The sequence below is a fragment of the Echinops telfairi genome, unplaced genomic scaffold (assembly GCF_000313985.2).
Source record: "Echinops telfairi isolate 266 unplaced genomic scaffold, ASM31398v2 ScPeMD7_6273;HRSCAF=7185, whole genome shotgun sequence".
NCBI classification, from domain to species: domain Eukaryota; kingdom Metazoa; phylum Chordata; class Mammalia; order Afrosoricida; family Tenrecidae; genus Echinops; species Echinops telfairi.
Genome location: NW_022110173.1, coordinates 2,744,548 through 2,765,876, shown reverse-complemented (window position 1 = coordinate 2,765,876; position 21,329 = coordinate 2,744,548). Strand labels below are relative to the sequence as shown.

The window sequence follows — 21,329 nt, the reverse complement described above, 5'->3', positions numbered from 1 at the left end:
GACTCCAGGGGCAGAGTGCGGGTACCTGGGGGAGCTTCCTTTTTCCTCCTCCAGACTGGTGCCCTGGGGCAGAGAGCTTCCTGAGGACTCCACATGAGATCAACAGATGGGCAGAACCAGAGAATCTCTTGATCGTTCAAAGCCCCATAATGCTGTGTGGAAGCTCAAGAGACTCTCCTCCCCCTCCCCTCCACACCTAAAAGTGGAAGTTGGTCAAGTTTCCCACCAGCATACAGGACCGCTGCCCTCTAGCTGTAAATACATTCAGTGCATTCGTAAAGTACCTTTACACTGTAGGTGAGGCATTACCTTCACTCTACGTCGCACAGCAATCTTGTAAGGTAGAAGATTATAGCTGGAGAGATGGAGAATCCGGAGTTTCCTTAAGATCGCTGCTGACCCACCAGCAACAGAATCATGCTAATAGCTACTGCTGCCATTCACCAGGAAAATAATGCACGTGAATTCAGAGCAAGGACTCGTATAGATGCCTTCCCTAGTCACTGCCCGGCTTTCTCCTGCGTGGGAGGATGTTGAAAATACCATGGCTTGGGCCAGCTGCACCCCGTCCTCCGCGTGACAGGTGCTCGGATCTTCTGTAGATTTGCCCAGTGTGAAAAAAGATCGATGCATGTGAATTGTGGTGTTGAAGACTCTTGACTAGCGCATGAATAAGCCCATCTTAAAAGACGTTGTCCAACCAGCATGCTTAGAAGCAAGATTATCTGATGTACTTAGGACATGTTCTCAGGAGGAACCAGTCCCTGGAGGACATCCTGCTTGGTGGAGGGTCAGTGGAGAGGAGGAGGAGTGGTGAACCGTCCCGAGATGGACGGACACAGTGGCTGGAGCGGGGGGTGGGGGTGGGGGTGGGGGTGGCACAGGAGCAGAGCGCGCGCCCTGCTGCTGTGCGTATGGATGTTGTGAAGGGGAACTGACTTGATGGCCGCCAGCGATAGGAACAGGACAGAAAAGGACGCTGCCTCAGAGCTTAAGACCGGCTCCAGACTGTCGGAAGAACACTGAGTTTCGATTATGATATGCATATAATGCACCTAAAACTGCCTGGCTTATCAAAAACACTAAGTAGACGTTTATTATCCTTCTGTAACTTGGTTTCGTAGAAGTAGGGATAAAGATATTAATGTCTGAATTCTAGGAATGGGTAACAGTCCTAGGTGCCCCCGCGACAAAGTGCGTTCGAAAGCGGCAGAAGCCGCTCTCCAGCTCACCAGCTGCACGGAAGCGCAGTGAGGGCGGGCGGGCTGATCCTCTCTTGCCCCAGCCCTGCTCTGGGACGACCACCGCCTTTCTTCAGCAACCACCAATGGTCTGGCCTCCAACAGCCTGAGCACAACTACCGACCGGCGGGCATTCTCCTCCCACGAAGGGTTAACAGTCTTGGAAACCCACAGGGCAGTTCTATCCTGTCCTACGGGGTCCAGTGTTTTCAGGCAAATGTATTAACCATACGAGGGTCATAATCACTAAAAGGCCAAGCTTGGGAAGTGCAGGTGCAGTTCTTGGACTTGTTTCGTCAGGTTCCCAGGGCCCCACGCCTCCGCACTGCCAAGAGTGGTCTCCAAGATCCAGAAACTGAGAACACCAGAAAGAAGGGGGGGAGGGGGTTAGGGGACCCTGCTGACAAACTTAACTCTGCTTCCCTCCTGGAACAACTAAGTCCTGCCTCCAGGAAGTTGGCTGTCTTGTTCTTTCCCCTTGTAACAGAAGCACGGTAGGACACCAGGTGGCAGCGCGCTCAAGCGAAAGGGCCTGGATCATATGAGTTTAGATTTTGAGAGGAGGAACTTCAGTGTTTTCGTGAAAGGAAGAGGCAAAATTTGGGAGTCTTATAAACTTTGTACACCTTCAGAATGGCCAAGGACTCGACCCTGCTGCCTGAACTCCTTTCCCCGCACCAAGCAGGCAGGTCTGAGCTGAGCCTGCCTAGGAATTCTGCATACATGGAAGTACTTTTTAGTCAAGTGCTTCATCAACCACTTCAAAGTCTTTCAAGTGCAGCTCAGTTTCAGGGGGGCAGGGGCCTATCATAAGGTCCAAGATGTAAACATGGGAGGTGGGGCACAGAGCACAAAAGAGAGGTCTCAGTGCAAAGACTTGGCAGAATAGCCGGTGGATCACTATGGAGGCCTGGGACTGCTGCATTACCAGCCTCTGCATCTCAGCGCCGGTGCAAAGGGCATGCTTCCAGTTTTCAGGGGGGAAAAAAACAGGTGAGGAAAGAGGGATAGGCAAATGACTTCTTCCCCATATTACATGGCAAACGGCAGGACTGGAATTCAAACCCACCAATTTTGCCAAGGCAGGGATGGGCTAGATGGGCAGTGAGAGGCTTTTGAGTTTTCCCCTCGGCCTGACGCCTGCCATCCCATGTTATTCCTAAACTGGAGTTCTCACACTCCTTGAGGGTGGAACCTGCTCTCACCAAAACATTGTAGGAAAAAAGTCCATTACTTCTGGGATGTTTTAAGAAACATTGTCCAGAGGCCTCCCTAGGCCACCGGTGTTACCAAGTCCAAATTCTAACTTGTCCTATCTATTCCCTGTACAGTACCCCCAGGACACCCCCCGAGAAACAGGATGCATATACACGGCTTTCAGCAAGGGGGTGGGGGGTGAAGTGCACACACGACATGTGGGTTATTGTAGACCTCAGCTTCTTTCTTTACGAAGGACAGACACTACCCAGTGCTCTACACAGCACACAGGGGACTCCTAAAGCTTTAAAGATGAAAATGCAGAATTGGATATATTGTCCAAATACAGGAACTTAACCTGAAAAATAATAATTTTTACCTAAGGCAAGGGGTTGGGTTTTCCTCTCCTCTCTTACATAGACAGGATCAATATAACCACCAATCCAGAAACCTTGCCGCCAATGGGGCACCAGATTAACTGGTCAGGATGCAAGCAGAGGAAGGGCAAGCTCATCCATGTGAGTGACCCGGAAACCGACTCGTCCATAGTCGTTGTTAGTTATAGAGAGCGAGGCCTTTAACACAGCCCCGGGAATACAGTGTTCACTAGTTAGGTGTTATTTTTATAAATGTTAGTAAGTAGAACTGACTTGAATTCTCTTTCCACACAAAACCCGGCTCCAGTGGCAATGAAAGCAGCGGGGAAGAAGGAGGGAGAGAGTGGAGGGGTGCGTTGGGCTGAGACCGGGCAGTGTCTGGACACTTCATAAGCTTCAGTGCCTGAAGCAGAGCCTCCAGTAACAGGCCTCGACACCAAGGAAGCGGGATGAGCTGAGGCAGGAAAAACACACCAAGAGTCCACAGTCCGTTTGGTTCTTTTTATTAGAAGAAGTTGAGAAGACAGCAAGTAGAGAAATCCCACGGTGAATGGGGCCATCACACAGACAACCCTCCGGAACCCAAATCTATGACACCCCTCCCCCCACCCCAATGTGCTTTGTGGCTTCAGCAATTTATAAAGGGGAAGGGGGAAATACTGAAAAAGGCCACTGTTTAATGGTGAAAAGAAGGAAGCTGTGAAAGTCCAAACCAGCCTATGGCCAAAAGAAAACAATTAAAAATGTGCACAGAGCAAGCAAGCCTCTGACTGCTGAGAGTAAGGCATTCAGGCGCCAACCTGGTGAGAGTTCTCAGCTAGCACTGTCAGACCAGTGCACGGTGAGGCTGCTGGTCGTGAGTTGCACGCAGACACACATACAGAAATGGACACATACACAAGGGTTTGCTCTCACACCCTAGCAGAGGGAGGTTTTACTGGATTATGCACTGGTGGTGTTAAGTTCATTTTTCCTAAGGGTTTGTGCTGTGCTGAACCAGATTCTGCTCCTCCTGTGGGGGGTGGGGGGCCTGGGACCGGAGTCTGCTATCTCTGCTGGCGTCCTACAGGGATGCATCACATACGGGGTCCCAAAGTGCAGCCCCGGAGAGCAGGTCTACCTCTGATAGGGACTATTGCTCCCATGACACTAAGTGAGCATTCTTCCTGGTAGCCACTGTCCTGTGGACCGTTTCCTCAGCTATATTAATACTGTTCTTAATTTTGTCAGCTACTACACCAGTTCACCCAGAGCCTTGTGCTCACTCCACCTAGCACCCAGGGCAGTGACCTTATTGGGACCAAAATACTCTTAAATTCTACTGTGAATGCTTTCTTCCTGGTTCTCAGCTTTTGCTGGAGATTAGAAAAGGAGGGGAGAAAACTAAACGGAGAAAATCCCATCCTTAATACGGTCAAGACCCTTCCCTGGTCTCAAACCCTCAGCCCTCATGCCTGGAGTGGCGCCGTCCGTGCTCACACCCAGCAGCTCCGGGACATGGCTTACTCACCCAGACCCTCGCACGTGAGCAACTGGAGACTCGGTGCTATTTTAGGAGTCTGCCCTCCTGTGAGCCGAGATCAGAACTCTCCCTTGCCACTCTCCTTGACACCATTGACATCCTCTGGGAGGTGAGTCATCCTGTTTCCTACTGCTCTTCAAGGACATGGCCTTAAGGATTCTATTAGAATACTGGGCCACACCACCCACAACCTTCCAGCACGCTCCCTCTGCTCCATGATGGGCGCTGGACTCTGCTTTACAACAATCCTGCTGGTTCTCTTGTTCAAGAGAACAGCTGACCAGAAGCAAAGCCCATCTGTTCTATGTGCCAAAGTGAGAGTTTCCCTTCCTGTGCTAATCCGTTCAAGAGGCATCTGGCCAAGTCAGAATCCCTTTTGTGGCTGGCCCATGACAAGGACTATGATACCAAGGAGAGGCCAGATCATACTGCAGGAGGAAGGGTGGTCTGGGCAGTGATTTGACTGTGTTCCACCATAGTAGGGGCACTGAAAACCAGGACGCCTCTCCACCAATCAGAATGAGCACAACTTTCAACAGGACGCCAACAAGTAATCAGATCGTCCCTGTCCCTGACACTGTCCCTCAGATGCCAGCACAACTGACTGACCTTCCCGAGAAGGTGGCTCTACTCTCTAGAAAGGGTCTAGAAAATAAATCATCTCTCAAACAGTACTTTCACTAAAGCCTAACCATCTCACTCCTGTTAGCCCTTACATGCTACTTCCACTGGGAAACACATACCACGTTACTTCCTTCTCCCTCATAAACTTCCAAAGGTCTCAGCTCTCAGGTGTGAGAGTGCTCATAAGATTCCCTAGGCTGGGGCTACGCCCTCTGCCTACTAGGGCCCAAGCTATGTCCGCCTTTGGAAGGCACCTTGGTGAACCAAGGCAATATACATTCTGGGGCTATCACCTGACCCTCCTTCCGTTACTTTGTGCAAAATTGAAACAGTGTGTGGTACTTGCATGTTTCAACCTATACAAAAATGTTCCCTCCCTCCCTCGTCCCTATGTTTTAAACATTTATATAAATTCTTATTTAAACAGTAAGTTAGAAATCTTATTTACATTAATTTCTTTGTTCTCCCCAAAGAGCATCTAAAATCACACTCCCACCCCTTAATAGGATATAAATGCTCACCTAAACTGGTTTGTATTACTGTGTCAGGAGAGAAGGGAACCACCAGTGAGCCTGTTTCCCCATGTCCACCAATAAATACGAGCCACATCAGAAGCCAGTCTGCCCAGGGTCTTGCAGAGCCCTCCATCTGTACACCCCAGGGCAGTGTTCGTTTCGGCCATTCCTCTTGTTCTCCAGACTGATGCAGTCCATCCTTGAGGTATGATTTATTTCCCCTCTGGTCAGTCGTATACCACCTGGAGCCCCTGGGGCATCACAAAGCCCACTAGGCTGTCCAGGTATGGGGGCTCCTCTGGTACTGACATCACGGACCAGAAAGGAGGCCTGCAGGTGCTGCGGGCCCTGAGGCAGGGTCGGTCCCTGGCCACTAGTCAGTATCACAGCGCACCCTCTTCACTGCAGCCCCCTCCGATCATGTACCGGAACTCCTGGAGGTTGGAGACGCCGTGGAAATGAACGAAAGCTCCAGCAACCACAAAGATGTGAAACAGCTGATGAGAGTGAAACTGGAGACAGAGGAGGAAGGGGGAAGACCCATATATTATTAAAGGTCTGCTAAAGAGTCTTAGGATCCTTTAATCCTAGTTTATGCTGAGCAGAGGGTAGGGAATGGCTGTGACAGAGCTCAAATTCAGGCGTCCGAAGTCCCTGGAACATCCATTAGGCAGTATCACATTCTGCTGAGCTAGAAGTCAGCTGTCCCTCAGCAAATCAAAGGTGCTGCTACACGCGACGTGAAAATGTCTACTGCTCGCTGGAGTATTGGGCGGGCTCAAGGGCAAATCACGTACACATTGGCCCTCTCATTGACAGACCGAAAAGAACCCAAGAATTTCTCGGTTCCTAGCAGTGGACTACAGTTGGACATAGGCGTTGGGGTGTTTCCTCCATATTCTTTGCTGGTAGACATTTTTGCCCATTACATGGACAAAACTACCACAAGGTCATTTAAATATGTTGCTCTCTTTTTTGTTTTTTGAATACATAGAGAAATGTTTTCAAGGATTGGGTGAAAGGCTAAAATTACACAGTGAGCAGTGAGCAGATAATAGCAAGGTTAGCCGTTTGAACCATAAAGGTTTTAGAGCAGCGGTTCTCAACCTGTGGGTCGCAACCCCTTTGGGGGTCGAATGGCCCATTCACAGGGATTGCCCGATTCATAACAGTAGCAAAATGACAATTATAAAGTAGCAACGAAAATAATTTTATGGTTGGGGTGTCACCACAATATGAGAAACTATATTAAAGGGTTGCATTTAGGAAGGTTGAGAACCACTATATTAGAGCTTCAGAAACCCAATGAGGCAGTTCCACTCTGTCCTACAGGGTTGCTATGAGCCAGAACAACTTGATAGCATTGAGTTTGGTTTTTTGGAGAGTCTCTTTCAGCTCTGAAGATTCTGGAACGACATGGACTACATACTATTAACAAAAGACTACAAAAAGCAGCACCTTTCCCTACCTGCTCGGGTCAGAAGCTGGTCCACAGGCACGTGCTATTTCTGATCTCACTTGTGCCTTGGGAGAACTATGAGGCGTGCTACTCCATACAGAGTTAGAGCCTCAGAAACTCACAGGGGCAGTTCTACCCTGTCCTTTAAGGTCAGACTTGAATTAATGGCAGTGGATTTGGTTTTCCGTTTTGGTTGAATGAGATGTCACGCTTCAGGAGCGGTAGTGAACTGCACCCACTATCATTTCAAAAATTATGTCTCCCATTATAGTCTCAACATTAAAAAGTGCAGTGGGATAACAGTATTTCTGAAAGGAAATGTATTCACTTTAAAAGTATAAACTAAATGTTATTTATCAATACAATGGGACCAGGAATAAAAATCTCTTCATACCAATGTTAAAATTACGAATTGAGACGATCTCAGAAAGATAAATTAGCTAATTTTAAGCTCAAAATATTCCTCGAGAAATGTTTTGAAAATGATGGGGTCCATGAATGTACAAATGCACTTTACAAAATTGATGTGTGGATGGATTGTGATAAGAGTTGTGTGAGCCCCTAATAAAATGATTTTATATATATTTATTTATATTTATATTCCTCAAGTTCATCATTATCCCTATTTCACAGGTAGCTGAACTAGACATGAAGGAATTAAATGGTCAGCTTAGCCTACAATAATCAGCAATAGGATGAATACAGAATACCAATAGTCACACTTCATATTAAAACACGTTCAGTTCTCTACTGTTGAAAATGTATTATACCCTCTTCAGGTGTACAATTTTTCATCTATTACCTCCGCTCCTCCCTCCTCTCTCAGCATTAACCACAATCCATTTATCTCTACCTTTTGTCTAACCAGGAGCCCGGTGGTGTCGTGTTTATGCGTTGAGCTGCTTAACCACATAGTCAGCAGTTCAAAATCATCAGCAGCTCCATGGGAGAAATAAGGCTTTCTACTCCTGTAAAGAGTTAACAGTCTAGGAAACTAAGGAACAGTTCTACCCTACCCTAAAGGGTCTCTCTAAATCAGAATTGACTCAATGGCATGGAGTTTAAAGTCCGAAAATTTTTTTCCTTCATCCATCCAAACACTCATTCATATTCAATTTCCCAATACAAATCACTGAAACTCTGTAACAAAAAGAACCTTCTTAAACATCTGGTCCATTCACATTCGTTTCAAAATAAGAAAACTGGGACAAAGAATGGCTAACTACTTGCGGATGTGGAGCACAGATTCAGATATTAAACTGACCTGCTTCAAATTCCAGTGCCACCATTTAACAGCTGTGAGCCCTTGTGTTACCTAACCTAACCTCCCCTAACCCTCAGTTTGCTAATCTGTAAAACATAATAATAGTTATTATACCTTGTAGGATAAATGTATTAAATGAGGTAGCTGTGTAAAGCACTCAGTACTATGCCTGGCACCAAGTAAGTGCTCAGTGGCTATTAGTTACTATCTTACCTACTGTTTAGAGAACAACTGTTGATTAGGGACAGGATTATTAGTGTGAAGAGAGGGCTTCAAAAATTTGAATTAAGAGGTGAAGAACTTTTCGGAAGTCCTTCGCATATTACCAATCCTCCAACTTTGAATCTCGACTCTCTTCATTGGCATTACTTCTCTGTCTACCAACAACCTAGTAACAAACAGCTATGTAAACACACTGAATCACCCCTGTTCCCACTTACCCAGATGTCACACTTGCCAGGAAAAAACCGTTCCGGGATCCGGGCAGCATACAAGGCGGCGCCTGTGATGTACAGGCTGGCCATCAGCATCAACCAGCCGATCTGGCCGATGGTGGCAGCCTTCAGGAAGCCCTCCGAGATGACATAGTGCAAAGTAGGAATGATTCCACTCAGGCCCAGGCCCAGAAACACTCCTAGGAAGCACAAGACCCCAAATATTAATAAAAGTAGAAATAAGGAATAAAACATCTATAAAACAACACAGAACCATGAACTATGAAAGCTGACTATTTCAAAGTAGGGTGCAACAATAGCATCCTGTCTAAATGGAAAGGAGGGTTCTCCAAACTCTGGGACGTTCCCACAGGCAGCAGGACTAAGTTCTGACAGCTCTATTTAAGAAAGCAAGAGATCTCCTGCTGAAAGAGACCTCGCTTAACAGCTCCACAGCCCTCACAGCGTTTATAATGAGGCTGCCAGGGTTTTAGGAAAGGACAGCTCCAGGAGTCTATTAGAGCTCTCTTAGTGCTGCCTCTGTACAGACATAGCTTGTTTCTAATAAAAAGCAATTTTACATATTCCCATCTTCTCTTTGAAGTGCCTCCTTTGGGAAGGTGGGATAGAAAGATGAGGGAGAAATGACCAGAGAGAGAACGTGGGGAGGTAAGTATAGATCAACTAAGCCAGTCTCAATGCAACATCCAACTGTCAAAAGTGGAGTGTTAAGATTTTAGCTTAGGAAGGCATTTGTAAATGATGAATCTAGGCACTTATGTATGCACACATTCAGAGTTGTAATAGAAAATGTCGTGATTTTTTAAAGTCTGCAGGCTATATCTAAAACAACCATGAGCTCTAGGTGTCATTAAAGCAACACAGAACTTGCCTCAGCCAGTGACTGTGGTGACATTTTGACACCCAAAACAAGTTGTCCTCTAGTAAGCTTTCTCAACGACCTATGATGACTGCTCTGTAAATTCACCAAGCGGACGCAGTCATATCTGTAGGCACACTTGCAGACATGCAGACGCATAAATAAAAGTAAGTGTCAGAAAGACGAAAGGAAACTAAAAATGCTGGTAACACAAAAAGAACCAAGCAGGCAAAATTTTTTACAATCCTCCTATTTGGTGTGACCGTGAGATGCAATTGCCTCAAGCAAAAGCAACTAACAACTTCACTCTGAGAAAAACTACCAAGATCTTGTTCTCTCACTTGTTCTTTTCCTCTATAAAAGGGGGTACCCCAAAAACAGAATTTTTTTCAAAGCCATGTATTTAAAAAAATTTTTAACAACCATCATCACCTTCCAAAGTACTCTCCATTGCACTTAATACATTTGTCAAATCTGCAATTCCATTCTTGGAAACTTTTTTCAAACTCATCTGTTTGGATGGCTGACAACACCTCCCTCTTTTTTTTTCTTGACCTCTCCTACTTCATCAAATCACTGTCCTTTCATGCCCCTCTTCACTTGCAGAAACAAAAAGAAATCGTACAGAGCAAGGTCAGGTGAGTAAGGTGCAAGGTGCCCCTTACAGAAAGGCATGCTGCTTTTGCCTAAAACCGGTGCACTGAGATGGTTGTGTGAGCAGGTGCATTGCCATGGTGGCAAAACCAATCCCCCATCTGCCGCAAACCAGGCCTTTTTTGTAGCACACTATTATGCAATCTTTTCAGAACCCCTAAATAGAAAGCTTGATTAACAGTCTGACCTGGTGGAACAAACTCCAAATGTACTACTACGAGTCAACATTTTCATCGTTCAGGAAGTTGATGGACATCCAGAATGAGGTTTGTCATTAATCGACATTTCACCTTTTTTGAAACGAGAAAACCACTCATTGCCTGACACAATGGATGGACGGATGGATTGTGATAAGAGTTGTACGAGCCCCTAATAAAATGTTTTTTTTAAAAGCAGTATCTGCAAAGCACAATAAAGTGAAGTATAATGAAAAGAAAACCACTCATACACTTGAGTTTTTCCCATAGCGCTGTCCATGTAAGCTGTGTTCAATATCACGACAGTTTCTGCAGCATTCCCCCGCCCCCCAGAGCAGGAAACAAAATTTCACAACCGCATGCTGTCTTTTAAATCGGCCATCACAAGAATGAGGTTTGAGCAAAACTGCTTTTACGAAAAAATGCATTGTGACCAGAGAGAACCTTCCCAGGTTACATCACTGCGTGCACTAACTCAGAGCGAGTTACGCGATGCTCGCCTAGCAGGAAAACGAAAAATGCATACAAAAGCTCCACTCCACCCCGCGCAGCAATTCCAGGTGTTTCGGGTACCCCCTCGTGTGTTGAGCAAAGACTGCTACTGGTCTTGCCTATCATTCTTTCAGGCAAGGACTCGGGAAAATTTGATTCTTCTGGTATATAAACAACAGGGTGCTCAGCTCTTATTGCCAAAGTTCTTAGCGCATGTGCTCACACAGGCTTGGCACCAGTTAAGGAAAGCCAAGTCTGAGTGCTGCACATGTGGCCATAAAAGCATTCAGAAAAATGAATGAACATAAAGTTAGTTCCACTTCTCATCTTCAACCATAGTTTGGACTGAAAAGTGCTACTTTGAATACTGCTTATTCACGATCTGGAGGGGCTGAACTTGACAATGAAGATAGAAAGTTGGAGACAGCACCCTAAAGTGTCTCCAGTACAGTAAGACTAACTCCACACTCCTACAAGAAGGTTCCACAGAGGGGTGCCTGGCTTCCCATATCCTCTCCGGTTAAACAGGCATCATCTTAAATATAAAAAGCCTCTTTTAATACAGGGATAAAAGGTACAGCATACCTACTTTAGTAGAGTACAGTCAGCATATAATGCAGTCCTAATTACACCTAAAGATGACACATTTTATCACACAATTGATGTATTTATGGACTGTGATAAGAGTTGTATGAGCCCCTAATAAAATGATTAAAAAAACAAATAAAAAAGATGACACATTTTAAAAGTAAACTATAACACAGAAACAAAAAGAACCAACCACTACTAAAATATATTCTTTAAAAAAAATAAATAAATCACTTTATTGGGGGTTCTTACAGCTCTTTTATAACAATTCATACATCAATTGTATCAAACACATTTGTACATCTGTTGCCATCATCATTTTCTTTCTGCTGGAGCCCTTGAACTAAAATATACTCTAAACTGAGAGAAACAGTAACTGTTTATTTTACAAAGGTTACAGAGCCACCACCTTCTGGACAGTATAAAGCCATAAATGATACTGACCAAAATACATAGAACTGTTTTCAGACAGCTAACCATCCATCCCCACTCAATCCGAATACTTGAAGACTCGTTACGTTCAATGCCCCTCGGGGAAAGGCGCTAAGATTGATTCATCTGCGCTGCTTCATAAGCTGACAGCAGCAGCATGCTAGACAAACACATGACTGGTGAGCCACTAATGCCCAGTATAAAACCTCCACATGTCCTTACCTGCTCTCACTCCCCGGTACTCAGGAGTGGCAAACATGTCCCACTGGGAGACGATGATGGCTGCGATACCCAGCACACAGATGACAATCAAATAGATGAAGCAAGGTTGTGGATTACAGTAGAAGGAATAATAAAGCCAAGGAACAAAACTTCCCATAATCAGAAGAGCAATACCAGAGTAGTCTAGTCTGGAATTAAAAAAAGGGGGGGTGTTAATTTAATCATAAAAATTACACCCCACAGCAGGTTTCAATTAACTCCCCATGGTGTGAGCTATTGATAACGGCTAACAGGCAGACTGGGTTGCTTAATTAAAAAAAAAACTTCCCATTAAACGGTATCAAGAATTCTGCTGGAGATGGTTTTCCTAACTCAATGACTCAAAATCATTGATTAAAAAAACCCACAGATTTTATAAACACTTACTTAGAGAAGAGCCGGGAGACCCCTTCTGAGTGGCAGTAGACTGTGTGGAAGAGCCATGAGAAAGAAAGGCAGAGAATAGCCCCCAAGAAGAATAATCCAAAGACCACCTTCTCTTGTAGAGGGGCCACAAAAGAGATGTTTGGGCGAAACATATAAAAGATCCCCAGGCACAGGAAGAATACACAACCTACGAAAGAAGTACAAGGGACAGATAAGGATCATCATTTTGAAAACACAGCATTATGCTTTCAATCTTTTACAAACCCACCACACTGCTCTCTAGTTGACTCTGACTCACAGCAACCCTCACCTGCAGTTGCCAATTTGAACTGAAAGTTACATGAGAATCAGTGTTTCCAATTACTGAAGCTTATCCAAACTTTTGTTTTATCCCAAACATGGTTGGTATATATATCCCAGCTTCACAAACTGAATTTACAGAACACAATAAACTATGGATGGAAACGCACGATAGCAGAAGAAAACAAGAGTGCCACTTCCTCTTAACCCTCTAGGTCCAGTACGAAATTTAATTTCTAAAATTTGGGGCACATATGCTGCAGTCCTGCTTTCAGAGGTCCTTTTTGCTTTTGCGACGCATCTCAACACCCTTGAACTCTGCCAAGAACCACTGCTCTCCTCACCAAGAGCCAAGGGGTATTATGCTACTCTGGTCCTCGCCAGCTAGCCCAACAGAGTGAAGGAATTTATTAAAAAGAGAAAATGTCTATTCAGTCTTTCCATATCCAGGTCTCAAACTGTTCTTCTCGATAGAAAGATACCAACCAGGTCCTTACTGCTTAGGAAAGGGTTACAGAAATAAAAAGTTAACACTTGCTGGGTGATTTTTGTTGTATGCATTTAATAAAACAATTACCAAGGAGTTGGAAGTTAGCCAAAAGTTGCTTTGGTTTTTCTATTTTTACTACTATACTAATGGGCAGGAAATTGGGGAGCGCAACAGGTATGCTATGTGAGATAACTAATGCAAGTCAAATGGGGTCCCTCCCCCTTGCTGTCATCGACTCAATTCTGACTCATAGCAACCCCATAGGGCAGGGCAGAATTGCCCTTCTTAGTTTCTGAAACTGTAACTCTTTATGGGAATAGAAAACCTTGTCTTTCTCCCATGGAGAGGCTAGTGGTTTCAAACAGCTGACCTCAAAAGCTAGCAGCCCAATAGTTACACTACGCCACCAGGGCTCCTCCAATAGGGTCAGACCAGAAATTATTTAGTAGAGTGACAAGGCTGTGCAACCACTGTCATTGAGCTCATTTCAAAATATTCTTATCCCAAAAAGAAACCCTGTACCCATTAGAAGTCATATCCCTCCGCCCACCCCGTGCCCCAATGGCCCCTCCACTCAATCCCTGAAACTACTAAGCAACTGTTCTACTAGACATTTCATGCAAACAGATTCAAATCATACAATATGTGGTCTTCTGAGTATGGCATCTTTCATTGTTCTCAAGATTTACCTGTGGTGTGGCAAGTACCTGTACTCCGTTCCTTTCTATGCCTGAATAACACTCCGTTGTAAGACTAGGTTAGCCAATGCTTACTTATGGACATGTGGGCTGTCTCCACTGTTTAGCTAGTACATGCTACTATGAGCATTTGTATTCGTGAAATTGATAGCCACATGTTATAGCCCTAACTGTCTGAGGCATTCTGAACGGTGTTCAGTCAGGACTGCACCATATTCCATGAACATTAGCAATGTAAAGGGTTCTAACCTCCATACCCCACACCCTCTCCAATACTTCTTTTTCTGGACACTTTGGGGGCAGGTGAGAGGAGGTTGCATAACAAATTTTTAAAAATTTATTGGTTGCTTATGCTTTCATTGACATATCTAAGCAAATGGTGCCCAATCCAAAGTCACAAAATTTACATGTTTTCTTCTGAGTTGATTTTTATATACTATGTGAATTAAAACTCAGCTTCATTCTTTTGAACGAAGATATCTAGTAGTTCAATAGTCCCAGTACCACTGTTGCAAAGACTACTCTTTTCCCAGTGAATTCTTTCTTTAATATCTAATCACGATGTGGAAAAGTTTTTTGCAAATCACATTCTACTTCAAGCCAATTAAAAATTAACTATAGTCCAAATAATGATCTTTAAAATCCGCTTATTTCTATTAATGAACAAATTCATCTAACAGCTCATTAAAATATAGTATAGTTTATATAGAACCTTTTCCTTTACCAGAAAACCTAGTAGAAAAAAATATGATCTTAGCTGCAAGAAAACCATAATTTAAACTAGAATAACCACAGAGTAAACCTGTGAGAATTTTTATCATTAGAACTTCAGGAAATAAAATGGTAAAATTCCAAATATTTTCCTCCCCTAAGTAAAATTGTGCAAAATCCTTAGAAAAAGAAATCAAGTGAATCACCATTCATTACACAGCTGTTATTATATACCTAAGAGATGTGTCCAGATGTTGCCCGTCTCTGTGTGTATTCTGAAAATGCTCTTGAAACAGGCCCGGAAAGAAGGCATAGGGGGCCGGTGTCCATGGAGAAGGAAGTCGTTATCCTTGAGCCAGTCGGGAAGAACATCATGAGGGATTACTCGCCATCGACCTTCCCATACCTAGAAGGAAAAAATATTATCAAACATCTTTGTGACTTTGTCAGTTCAGCAACACTGGTTCCAAACAATTGTCTCTTACCACACTGCTTTAGAAAAAGAAAAATAATTGATTTTTTAAAAGGCAAACACCAAAAAAGTTCAATGACCTATCTCATGAGTTCTTAAAAACAAAAGAATGAAAAAGGTATTTTTTTAAATGGGTATGTTTTCTTAAGATAAAGACCTAATGCCGGGGGCTTAAGTGGAGAAGAAATGTTTTGAGAATGATGAGGGCAATGAATGTACAAATGTGCTTTACACAATTGATGTATGTATAGATTGTGATAAGAGTTGTATGAGCCCCTAATAAAACCATTAAAAAAACAAACAAACAGGGCTTGATAGAAAGTAGATGTCTAGAAAAGAATGATGGCAACATAAGTATGCCTGGTGCAACTGATGTATGGATTGTAGTAAGAGTTATTAAGAACCCCAATAAAATGATCTTTTAATAAATAAAAGATAAGGAAAAAGTAGGTGAAGGCCTGCCACCTCCTTAGGGAAGGGAAAACAAAGGAAAAAGTAAATAAACGTATAGGGTACATGCCCTCTCGAATGGTTCCATTTCAGGCTTTGTTTTACTTTGGCTAACTGGCCCTTTCTGTCATCCATCAGAACAGACTTTGCCTCTGAAGTGCCCCTGCTGTGTTAAATATGGTCAATTTTATATTCTCCACTCCTGGTGTGGAAAAAGAATGGCACTCTCCTCATTTACTGGCATATTAAGATCCCAAAGACCTTAACCACCACAGCCAGCATTACTTTTGCCTTGCATCTTGGTATTCATTACTGACAGATGTGTCATTAATGCACAAAACAGACAAAAGGTAGATTGTTTATTGTTGTAAATGCAGTAAGTCAAATGGCGGACATGAACAGTAAGTAAGGAGTAAATGCATCCAGAATCACACTTTTGTACCTTTCCCTAAAATCTCTCCTCCCCCTTCTACTCCATTTCCACCACAGCAAATACAATCAAGTGGAAAAGAACTACACCAAACAAAACCCAATCGCACTGACACCCAGGTGAGGACAACTCACAGTGACCCTAAAGGACGAGGACAGAGTAGAACTACACCTGTGAGCTTCTAAGACGTTAATTCTTTAGGAGTTGAGATAGTTAATGCTTATTATGCCAAACTGGCTGATAAACACATGTAGGGTTAATTGAAGGGCGGAGATATAAATGGCTTGGTGAGCCTTGCCTTTCGAGTTCTCAGGTCTCTTGTTTTGTGATGGTCGGACCAGGGTGCAACTGCCTTAGCCAGCTCCCTGCTTCAACTGACAAGGCTCACTTCCTGCAAGACATCCCCAAGGAGAAGCCACATGGACCTACCCTGATGCAGCCCTGGGTGCTGGAGCAGCTGTGTGGAGATCCCTGCCAACGTTGAAATGCTTACACGTTCACTGATTCGGCTTTCCGCCTGCAGTTGGCATCATTGTGTGTGTTTTGTGAGATGGAGGAGGACTTTGTGGATTGGTGTCGGACATATGGGTTAATGTTGGACTGTGGGCTTGAGCAGCACTGGAACGCGATGTTTTCTTGATGTGCACTTAACCTTTATATAAAACTCTCTTATACATGGAGTTTCTGAAGATTTGTTTCTATAAAGTACCCAGACTAACACAGGAGTAGAAAGCCCATCTTTCTCTTGCAAAGCAGGGGCTGGTGATTTCAAACCGCTGATCTTGCAGTTAGCAGCCCAACATACAACCACTATATCACCCAGGCTCCTTGGAAAGGAGCAGAGGAGCCAGAAAATCTTGGGTCTCTGCCATCAACTTGTATAAACTTTGACTAATCTCAAAAATCTCTGGATTTCCGTTTCCTCACTTGGAAAAGGAGGGTAATAGTACTTCAATTTCTTCATAAAAAAGGGTCAGGTGAGATAACATAAAGCACTCCATAAATGAGTTCACAATCTCTAGCATCCACCCCAAACCCCAAACCAAATCCACCGCCATCAAGTTGATTCCAACTCATAGGGATACTGTAAGGCAGAGTAGAACCGTACCTTGGGGTTTGTAAGACTTTAAATCTTTACTAGAACAAAGAGCCTAGCTTCATCTTTCACCCTTGGAGTAGCTGGTGAGTTCCAACTACTGATCTGTCAGTTACCAAGCAGCTCAATGCAAGCTGTGGGAGCCACTCCGCCACCAGGGTCCGCCCACTTCAACGCGGTATATGCACATCTGGCCAGAGGCTGTCATCTGCCTCAGATTTAGTGATTCATCTTTCCAATGGCGGAGAAATGGCAAAGAAGCCACTTTTGTTCTTCAAGTCCCTCAGCCACCTGTGTCCCCTCCTCCAGACATTTTTCAACCCTCGTGTTCTGCTTTGTAACTATCTCTCACCTCAGTTTACCTGACAAGGGCCACTTAATCCTGAACTAATTTGCTTTGGCTCACCCAAAATCGATAAGGGAAAGTGTTAGGTCTGCCTTCCAGCTAGCAACGTGGTCCCAGAAGTCCTTTAGTCGCATCCCCTACAGAACAAGGATCAGGCTACAAATCAATAGAGTTCTGCTTCACACAGTGATACTCAGACCCCCAGGAATCTTGAGACAAAACATGATCAAGCCCTAGAAACTTGATTCTTTCTCTACTAGACAAGAAGCCTGCCACTACTCACTAGCTACTACTGTACCTATTCTGTTCGTTCCAGCTCTCTGCTCTCCTTAATCCTTCCTTATTGACATTTGTCAAAAAAACAAATCAGTGTAGGACTTCCTCCAACTCAAAAGAAAGTAGGATCACAGGTTTTAAAGTAGGTATGACTTGCCAAACGTTCTATCATATCAACAACACACTTCGTATCGTTTCACCGCCATTCTGTCCTTGCCCTCAAGACTTGAGGTCTTTCTTTGCTGGGGCTAATCTGCCCACTTCATTCCTGTTCCTAACATGCAATACAATAACGCAGAAGACTAATTCAGATATGCCAACTGCTAGTAGCACTATTACTCTAAAAAGGATCTGTAGCTTTATAAGATCTTCACATAACTTGCGGGAGAGAAAAGAAAAGCACCAAAACACTTAACTTTCAGTACTCAATTTGAACTTGGAAACCAGTTATTGGTAAGATTAATCTTTCAAAATGCTGCTCCTTTGTTTTACTTGGGAAGAACTTTCTAAGAGGTAGAAGAAAACATGAACATAATCCTTACATCCTTAAGGCAGTCCACAATATATAAATAGCTGGGTTGTACAAGCCTATGAAAAGTGCCCACACACCGATTACAAGGATCTATTTGCATGTGACCTCCTCCCTGGGGGACAGACAACAGAAAAGTGGTTGAAGGGAGACGTCGGACAGGGCAATATGTATGACAAAATAATAATTTATAAATTATCATGGGTTCATGAGGGAGGGGGGAGCGTGGAGGGAGGGGGGAGCGTGGAGGGAGGGGGAAAATGAGGACCTGATGCCAGGGGCTTAAGTGGAGAGAAAATGTTTTGAGAATGATGAGGTCAATGAATGTACAAATGTGCTTTACACAATTGATGTATGTATGGATTGTGATGAGTTGCATGAGCCCCTAATAAAACTATTAAAAATTTTTAAAAGAAAAGTGCCCACACACCCCAAATAGTCAAATGTGCCCCTTTGAGAGTCAGAAAGAATTATGCTGAGTTTCTGACTAGTTCTATCAACAATGTATTTAACATCAAGAGTGGGTTTCCCCCCCGCATTGTTTCTAAATAAAATTATGTTCTAATAGTTAGCTAAGGAGTTGTACTTTAATGATTGTACTGCAATTAGTAGCACAGACCCAGTACCCTCTTTCTCAACCTACAGTTGTATACAGCCAGCGAAATGTCAACACAAATAGGTTTGTCCTCTTTTGCCCCTTGGAAAAAGTATAGAATCATAGATCAACCAAAACCATATTTATGATCTCAACAGACACTGCCTACACCAAACATCTTTGTGATGGCCTGCTGGGGTTAAATTAAATCATTTCTAAAAAGCCACAATAAATTAAAATTAAAAAACAAACCACGCACAGCATTCCTCCTATTCCCCTATTGGTCTGGCTATGTTGGTAAAATAGCAACAACAGAAGGCTAGCTGGAAATTACACTTGGAAAATATAAAAAATAAATGCTTTTATTTCCTCTAATTAAAAGAGAATCGTTTCCAAAAAGAAAGGTACAGCATCAAGGCCACAACATGCCTCATTTAAACTACCCAGTCCCCCAACCAGACCCTTGCGTCACTGAGCACAGTACTTTCAAGGACGGCCCGTCCTCCACCAGAGAGAGGGCAGGGCAGTCAGCACAGTCCTGGAGAGCAAGGTCACAGGCCGTTTCTGCTCTTACAGGCAAGTTGATAGGGGTGAGGAAATGGCAAGAATTTTGAACCCCACTCATTTGTCTTCAGTATACCAGTCTGTGGCAAACAAAGGCTCTAATTTTTGCAGTGGCTGTGAAACGGATCATTTTGCTTGCTTTAGTCTTTGCTCTTAGTATCAAAACAAAGCAACACACACTGCCAACAAGTCAATTCCCACTCATCGAAATCTCCAGTACCAGAGGCAGAACTGCTCCCAGGGGTGCGAGGCTGTAAATCTTTATGGGTATAGACAGCCTCGTCCTTCTCCCGAGGAGCAGCTGGTAATTCACACTGCTGACCTTGAGGCTAGCAGCTCAATATGTGACCCAAAGTACCACCAGGCTCCTGCTGTTAGGATAAAGAGGACAAACAACAGCCAAGTGGGCTATAGACTCCATTTATCTGTAAGTATTAAAGATCCTTAATAACCAGCACACTTAAAACAATTTGAGAGATTTCAGAAATACTTGATTTTGGCGAAAACAAAACATACTTTGTATCTCTTGGTGTAGTGGTTATACAATGAACTGTAAGCCCCGTGGTCAGCCGTTCGAAACCAACAGCAGCTCCACAGGAGAAAGACTAGAATTTCTACTCCCGTGAACAGTTACAGTCTCTACAGTCTCGGAGACCCACAGGGGGTCCCTATGAGTCAGCACGGACTCAATAGCAGTGAGGGTTTGTTCTAATAATACTCCTGAGACCGAAACTATGGGAATAAAGATAATGGTTTGCTTGACCTTCTCGTCATCAATTTTTAAGCACTGAAGCAGTCTCCTGGGCTCTCTGTAAGAAGCCGGGGTGGCACAGTGGCTTACATGCTGGACTGCTCATCACAAAGTCGGTAATTCGAATCATCAGTTGTTCCTTATGAGAAAAAGGAGGCTTTCTGCTCCCATCAATATTGACAGTCTCAGAAAACGAAAGGTGCATGCACATTCTATTCTATTCTACAGGGTTGCTATAAGTCAGAATCAATTCAACAGCAATGGGTTTGTTTGGTTTGAGCTCTACGTGCCCATAAGCTTTTACAAACACCACCACCACCACCACCACCACTCTTTATCTTGAAAAAAATGCCTATGTATAGACCATGTTTTCTTCTCTCCTGGTCCAAAGTATAGTATTTTAAACCAAACTGACTTCCATTATTTCCAACATCATTTTGATTGAAGGAAAAATCTACATTTTGTTTTCAGGCTATAACAGCACATGCATTGCAAAGTCTCAATTTCATAAAACCCATGAAAAGGTTGGTATCATCACAAAAATATCTCTAAATGATTAAGGATTCACCAGTAATGTTTCATAACAGAATTTACATGTGCATGCACACACAGACAGATAACACTGACTGCAGCTCACACCCGCCAGTTGCTCTTTGAACAATTTAGCAAAGTGCCTATAAATTCATTAGTGTCTCTTACTATTTTCCTCAATTCTAGTCATCATTTAAGGGGAAGTGAAGAAAGCCAAAAGCACGATAGGTCTTGATTTATAAATGTTAGAGGATGAAAATACACCAGCTGAAATGAAAATACTAACTGCTGAAAAATGGAAGATTTCTATCTACAGTGGGGTAATTACCAATAGCATCCAGGCCAGTAGGGATGCGGGGGACGGCTGGGGGGGGTGGGGGGCGTGTGCAGGCGGGGATTCAGTATATCTGCCATCTTAGTCACACAAAAGACTAGATTCAAAGGTCTTTAAAATAGCATTTTAATATCTCCTGCCCCCCCCTTTTTTCAACTCATTTTATTGAGGGCTCGTACAACTCTTATCACAATCCATACATACATCAATTGTATAAAGCACATTTGTACAT

At 43.7% G+C, this 21,329-nt stretch overlaps 1 protein-coding gene across 2 annotated transcripts in view; it reads right to left on the bottom strand.

Moving 5' to 3' along the window:
- Nucleotides 1-3,302: 3,302 nt before the first annotated feature.
- Nucleotides 3,303-21,329, bottom strand: part of ADIPOR2 (adiponectin receptor 2) — a 65,813-nt gene continuing 47,786 nt past the window's right edge. Inside the window, exons 4-8 of one of the 2 annotated variants that reach the window (XM_004710290.2) lie at nucleotides 14,958-15,129; nucleotides 12,525-12,711; nucleotides 12,099-12,286; nucleotides 8,640-8,833; nucleotides 3,303-5,988 (exon numbers count right to left, since the gene is read on the bottom strand). In XM_004710290.2, the coding sequence (XP_004710347.1) occupies nucleotides 5,860-5,988; nucleotides 8,640-8,833; nucleotides 12,099-12,286; nucleotides 12,525-12,711; nucleotides 14,958-15,129 (870 nt within the window). In that variant the 3' untranslated portion in view covers nucleotides 3,303-5,859. The remainder of the gene's footprint in view (nucleotides 5,989-8,639; nucleotides 8,834-12,098; nucleotides 12,287-12,524; nucleotides 12,712-14,957; nucleotides 15,130-21,329) is intronic. The other variant, XM_045295904.1, reaches the window with a different exon arrangement.